The sequence below is a fragment of the Otolemur garnettii genome, unplaced genomic scaffold, assembly GCF_000181295.1.
Source record: "Otolemur garnettii isolate 467f Iridium unplaced genomic scaffold, OtoGar3 scaffold00066, whole genome shotgun sequence".
NCBI classification, from domain to species: Eukaryota; Metazoa; Chordata; class Mammalia; order Primates; family Galagidae; genus Otolemur; species Otolemur garnettii.
In genome coordinates, this window is record NW_003852461.1 from 2,070,108 (window position 1) to 2,077,189 (window position 7,082).

General features: G+C 49.1%; 1 protein-coding gene across 3 annotated transcripts in view; it reads right to left on the minus strand.

Annotated features, from left to right (window-relative positions):
• Positions 1 to 2,535: 2,535 nt before the first annotated feature.
• USP24 (ubiquitin specific peptidase 24) overlaps positions 2,536 to 7,082 on the minus strand; it is a 136,933-nt gene continuing 132,386 nt past the window's right edge. For all 3 annotated transcript variants that reach the window (XM_023515116.1, XM_003793119.3, XM_023515117.1), the window contains one exon: positions 2,536 to 5,166. In XM_023515116.1, the coding sequence (XP_023370884.1) occupies positions 5,104 to 5,166 (63 nt within the window). In that variant the 3' untranslated portion in view covers positions 2,536 to 5,103. The remainder of the gene's footprint in view (positions 5,167 to 7,082) is intronic.

Genomic DNA, 7,082 nt, shown 5'->3' on the forward strand with positions numbered 1-7,082 from the left:
GTTGCCATCTGCTGCCGGAGCTGGCCCCTGGAGCAGGCACCCCAGGAGTTCCACTGACAGCCCCAACTCTTACTGGCACCTGAGGAGGGCCAAAGACTGGGATCGTGCATCCAGGGCTGGAACTGAGCTTTGAAATGTTTCCACTTGCCCCTTCCTCAGTCTTCCATGGCCTGGGCCTTGAGGCCCGGATACGTCCACCTCCCTGGAGCTGCTGTTGCTGGCCCTTGGGTGGGGTGGGCTCCTTCCCTGGGAGAACTTGGTGTGTCCCCTGGAAGCTGTCCGTCACCATGGGGCCTGAGTCTAGTCTTCTACTGCTCAGACGGGTTAAACTATGCAGCTCCTTCAGCTGCACCCAGCATGCCTGCCCTGTGGGCTCTTGCCAGGTGCCGGGCATTGAGTCCTCAGTCTCCAGAGGGGGAGTCTTCTCCCCATGACTAGACAAGGTGGCACATGGGGGCTGGAGTGGCCCAGTGTCAGTCAGGGGACATGCGTGGGAATGGTGCTATGGTCCTTGACCTGCTTACTTGGGGGAAGCCCCTTTGGGCTCCCTGCTTGATGGAGGATCAGTTTTTCACACCTGTCAGGGTGCAGTGGGGGATGAGATCCGGCCAGAGGCTGGAGGCTGTGTCCTGGGTGGGCATGGGGTGGTGCCTTAGTTTCTCCAGCTGCCCTGACTGCTCTATGCTGGGCTTTGCGAGCGCCTGCAGGGCGCCACCACCCAGAGCTAATCGTCCAGGGCTCCGTGGTGCACACACCATCTAACCCAGTCATCCCCACCACCCTGCATACCGCAAGGTGGCACACCCACTTTGCTGAGGAAGAAAGTAGGCACCAGAGAGGGGACGTGCCCACCACGATCACATAGTGGGCAGTGAGGTGGTGGCAGGATGGAGATCCAGCTGTGTGGCTCTGAAGCCAAGCCTGTTTTTATCTTACCAGGCTGGGTGCCCCATTCTTATGAGTGACAGTGAGGCTGGGAAGGGGAGCACAAACTGAGGGATCAGAGAGCTGAGGCCTGATCCTCTTGCTCCTGGGCTGCCTTGCCTTGCCTTGCAGGCCTGGCCTGCCTGGTTCACTGACCCCTCTGAGGGATGGTGGGGGGCAGCTGTCCCTCCCTGAGCATGGCCCCCGCCCCCACACAAGCATGCTTCTACCTTTTTGGTCTGTTCTCTGTTGCCTTTTTATAGCAAGAAGCTTTTCTAGACTTCCTTTGCCTTTGTAACTTGAAGATATTTATTCTGGGTTTTGTAGGATTTTTATTAATATGCTGACTTTTTAAAATAAAGCCTTTTTCCTGACTCTTGCCTGGATTTGCCTGCCTAAGGTGATGCCATGCCCAGTTTGCTCAATGGTTAAGTAATCAAGTGCAGTGGTCCCTTAATCTACCTGGGGGACTGGTCTCGGGAACCCCTGTGTTTATTGAAATCCACACACACACTCAAGTCTGGCAGTCTGCTAACCAAAAAGTTGGCTCTCCATATATGCAGGTCTTAGATCCTGTAAATCTACATATAAGCAGACCCTCACAGTTCAAACCCATGTTGTTCCAGGGTCAACTGTATTTGATGAGTACCTGTCTTTTAAGTACAAGTATCTGACGGGGACTGGTAATGTGACCTATTTCTTGTGCCTGTCCTAGGCTCCCTTGGCTCCCAGAGTGCTCAGGGGCCTCGCCAAGGTCGTCCTGAGTTCACCCTGAGCTTGGTCGTCCGTGTTCATCCTGAGCTTTGAGCTCCCAAGGCCCTTTCCACTCTTCCCAGTAACTGGCACACAGTGAATGTCTACAGAGTTAGTTCTATGAATGCTAGCTGCTTCTGTCCTGAGCAGAGCTGTACCCATGACTGTTTCATGCAGTTAAGAAGAATCTCAGGTCTCACCCCAGTTTGTCCCCCTCTGAGGCTGGTGGGCACAGCTGTCTTAAGCAAGGTCTATTCCTACCCAGCTCATGTCATAAATGATAAGGGATCTACCTGCAAAAGCAAAATCCTCCCAAACCACATTGGCTGCCAATTTAGCATCACACAGGGGAAGTGTCTAAGAATTGACAGGTGGGAATGGCAGGAACACCAGATCTGTGTATCTATCTGTGCCCAATGGCCCACGATGGCACAGGATCATGTATCAGTGGCTGAGGTCCCCACACCCTACCACTCCATGACTGAGTGAGTTGGGGAGGACTGGGCATGGCCTGCAGGAGGAGGAACATCTGGACTAGCAAACGGTGAGGGGGACCCATGTGAGCGGCACAGGACACAGGGAAGAGCCTGAGATCTGTGGAGTCTAACAAGAGGCCCAGCTTGACCAGGTAATGTGACTTCTGCTGGGGGCAACTTGGGGGAGCTGAATGCTTTGAGGGAAGGACATGCAGGTCATCAGCCCAAATTCAGGAATTGGCCTGAACTCCGCAGATGCATGTGAGAGTGCTTAGAGGGAGACAAGCAAAAGGCAGTCACAGGAGTCACAGCACCAGGCCACAGGCTGCAGTGCCCCCTCCCCGACACGGCTGTAGTGATGGAGAAAAAACATCTGTGCAACTCCATTTTTGAAAAATTTATTTTATACTTTTAGAAGCTAAGAACTCTGCCACGCATGAACTGAATTTAGAATTAAGAGTCTTCTCTAGTTTACCTACTGCCTTTTGAAATTTATAAACAAGATTCTGTACACAAGAGGTAGCAGAGGAAAATTCCAGTCTGCTTGTTCCAAGCTCAAAAGGTAACTGCACACACCTCAATGTTAGCAGGGAGAGTGGGGGAGACAGGGTTAAGTCTGAGAACGCGGTGCTCTAGGTCCTAAAATGTCATCTTTGTCAGCGACTGGGGTACTCCAGAAGTCATGGCAATGTGCCTGCTGGGATGCGCATTTGTTTTCTTTCCCAGGATGCCTTGAATGGGCAGAACTGGCCATCCTAAGATTGGCCTTCACGAAGGGAGCTTCAACACACAGCGTTGAGTTAATTGTGCAATTCCTGCTCTGTTCGCAGACCATTTTGAAAGATTTATAAAAACATCTTCATCCAAAAAATTGGCAGTAAAAATGACAACTCCTCCAAGATAAGCCTGTCATAATTGTCACTTGTTGTACTACATTAAAAAAAGTTATCAGCAGGTTTGTTGACTGCAGCTGTTGGAAATCAAGTGGTTACCAGCAAAGTGAGAATGACGTGCACTGTAGCAACAAGAGAAGCAAAGGAACCAAAGCCTCGGGGACACACTGGAGACAGGCGATCCTGATGAAACTTGGGTGAGGACAGCAGGTGCTGGGGGTGTGGAAGGCGTCGTTTCCATAGGAAATAAGGGACTAGAAGTGGCAATTTCACTCCTGAATTTGGGCTCCTGAGAGTGCAGTTGCCAGCGATGACGTCCAGCACGGATCATCGCCGGCATTTCAAGGTCATGTCCCACACCATCTCTGGGAAAGGATGGGAATGGAGAGGTTACGGAGTATTTGCGTACACAAAATCAACATTACAGCATCACATCCCGAACTCCAGGAACACTGGCACCACCGCTGCCTCTTGCTGCTGTCCGTCTCTCCAAGGGCAGAGCTTTGCTCTTATGTGCCGGCCTTTCTGTCTTCTCATCACCAGCCTGACCGCACAGAAACTCCCGCTGCCGGAGAGTGAGAAACCGGGCAACTGACGGGGGACAGCAATGAGGGCTGTCTGCCTGGCCACGTGCCCACACGAAATGCCAAAGCAGCCAGGAAGGCACTTCGGGGCTACCGGCCTCTTGGACTTGGCAAGTGTGACAGGGGCAACCTGGCACTTCCTAAGGCTCCCTAGTTCTGTGCAAGGTGAGATGATAATAAGGCAGAACATGTAACTGAAGGCAAAACAGGGCTGAAAATGTGTGAGCAATTCAAAAAACAAAATGTACAAAACATGTGAAATATGTTGGTGTAAGCCCCTCCCCCCACCCAGAAAAGGGAACCTGAAATGAGTGGGTGGTGATGAACTTGGCAAACACAACGAGATGGATAGTTGGTCAACTGCTTTCTTAGTTATTTTGGGGAAATTAAATCTTAACCCTTGCCTGTCTTTTCAGTGTTAGTCATGTTGAGGAGAAAAAAACAGTCTCAAATTCCTTCTCTGCATTAAAATCGCTAGAAAACTCACAAGCAGTGTCTTCCCAACTCAAATATTTAACTATACATACAACCAATACCAAGGGGATTCAGTAATTGTGTTTTAAGCAAAAGCAAATGATTGCAGATCACATGATTTAAGACAATTTATTCAATATGTCTCCAAGCATTCATTAAATAGATAATTCTATGAAGCCAAACTCAATAAAATTATATCTCTAAGTGCTATCTTTAAAATTTGTTTTGAGAACAATTTCTAACTTCTTTAGTGATTGATGTCAAAGAATGTCCTTATACTTTTGGAGAACATGGCATTTTAAAATTTCTTTCTTTTTTTTTTTTTTTTTTTTGCTCTTTTCACTTTTCAACTATATCAGAAAAATACTTTTAAGAGCTTAGTAATTTCCCAATTTTTGACCCCAGAAATATCTCATCAAGATCCAAGCCTATGCCCAGGGCTCTTGTTCAGACCCATCTGTTCTAAACAAATAGGGAGACATATTAAATACAAAGGTCTGTGTAAACTAAATTAACTATTATTTTACAACAAAAAGGAATTTTATCACACATCTTTACATCATTTTAAATTGGATATTCCTACTCAATGCTATTGCAAGATTAAAAATTTGCCCCCACGTAACTAAAGGCAGCTTACTTTTTCCCTTAAAATATAAAAACCAAAGGATTTTTTTTTTTGTAGAAGCATAGAGAAAGCAACAGCTTTACGCTCACTCTTGCATGTTCATATAACAAAAAAGTCTGCCACCGGCTTTATTTCCTAAAATCTTCGCAAAAATGTGACTCCACACAGGGATTGTGCTCCCAGGAAGTTCCCAGCCTGCCAGAGCCCACAGAACATGTTCCCTGAAAAACACACGGTCCTCCCGAGTCATGGCAGCTCTTCCAGTCTAATCTCCCGGCTCTTCCAAAGGGTCCAAGGATGAGATTCTGGTTTCAAGAGGTGCTGAGCATCCAGTAACGTGGCCTGACTCCTTGTCAGGGGCTGAGTGTGTTTCTCTAAGGATCAACATCGTCAAGGTCACTTCTTAAATCACCAATCATCATGGGAGACTCTGAACCCTGTGAAAACCACAAGAAGTTCAAGTTCATAAAAGTTATAGAAAAATAGTTTTCTAGGCCAAATCGATTTGTGTTTGTAATTTAATTACCTTTTCATCCAGCAACTTAATTCAATGCCTATTAAAGGGTGCTGATAACTCTTACCCTTTTTATCTGTCAATTCATAATTAGGCAGAACACTTTCATGTCTATGATTGCATTTAGTCACTGAAACAACCCAGTGACTTGCTGAAAGTCCCTACGCTACTCTGCACAGAGTCAGAACTCCGCGTGGGCAGCGTGGAGAGGAGAGAGGGGCTGGCAGATGTGCCTCCTCCCTGACTGCACCTGCCAAAGATGGCTGGGTCATCCTGGGTCTCAACACTGCCTGTGCCACCAACGATGAGGCCTTCGGCTTATGCACTTAACAGATGCTTCCCTACCAGGAGCTTGGGAATGACCTAACTGGAGGTGGGTGAGGGAAGAGTAGTGACACTGCAGAGTGACGAGTGAACCGAGTGGGGGTCAGGTGGGGTGACGGGGGCTCGAGGCAGAAGGAGCAAAGTACATTTGATGAACTAAAACGCAGACAATGCGGGGAGGGGCACACAGAGGCCCAATCAGGCAGGATGCACGTGGGTTTCAGCCTTTCTTCCAGCAGCGCAGGAAAGACAGGGATAGGGTTCAGCAGGTGAGCGAGAAAGGCAAGAGTGGGGGGTCCAGAGATCCAGGAGTCAAGGGGCTCGAGACTGACGGAGAAGACAGATCAAACTGTGGAAAAGGCCCACTGACCACAGCATACCGGATGACACCGGGCATATGGCTCACGGAGGAGGGGCTTCAGGGGGACAGAAAAGAGAAGGGCACATTGAGATTGAGGGTCCTTGAGATAAGTCAAGTGGAGACGTAAGGACAAGACACCTGGCTGTTCACGTCTGGAAGTGCAAGGAAGTAACGTTGTGGGTGTGGATGAGAAAGGAGCAGAGGGACACGGCACTGGGAGGCGAGGGACATTTCCTGGTGGCCTGAAGGAGGCTCAACTAGAAAGCAGACAGAGAAAGGACAGCTGAGGGCGTGAGGGGAACCGGAAGGGAGAGGGATGCCAGATGCGCTGGAGGGGAGTGCGTCAGTGGGGGGAAGCCGGGCGGGCATCAGGTGCCACGGGGCAGGCTGCTAATAAGAGCTCTGGGACCACCTGCCACCCCAACTGCTGAGTGGGAGAAAGGGGGCTGGGAGGAGAGTGAGAGATAAGAAAATGGAGACAGTTAAGTTTAGACAATTCTTTGGAGAAGCTTGGCTATGAAGAGGAAAGGAGGCAGGGAAGGGAAGGGAGAGAACTGGTGTGCTGAAACAGCCCTGCAAAGGCTCTGGCAGGGAGGGGGAGTTCAAGATGCCAAGAACACTATCACCCCACACACGCAAACAGAAAGGAGGGGAGGCAAACTTCCTCCACCAGCACGGGAGAGGAGACCAGGACAGCACAGCGTGCGGACTGTAATGGGAACCAGCGGCTGCAGGAGCTCCCCTCTGACAGCTTTTGTTTTCTCTGTAAATAAAGTAGGTGATGAGGTCAATGGCAAGGGTGACCCTGAGTCAAGTCGCATCACTGGCTGAGCCTCAGTTACTCTTCCTGTAAAATCCAGGGTAATAGCTGCCGGACACGGTTGTTATGAGGATCCAAAGATAACACTTTAAAAAAAAAATGACACAACATCAGCAATATTCATTATTTGGGGCCTAGTCTGTGCCAGGCACTGGGATGGGCCCACAGAGGAGAGCACAGCTGGAGACGGCACAAACTAGCAGAGAAAACGCAATAAACGTAATCATGCTGACAGCTGGCTCAGTATTTTGCACATGGTAGGTGTTTAATAAATATTTCTTTTCTTTTTCTTTTTTTTTTTTTTTGAGACGGAGCCTCAAGCTATCCCCCTGGG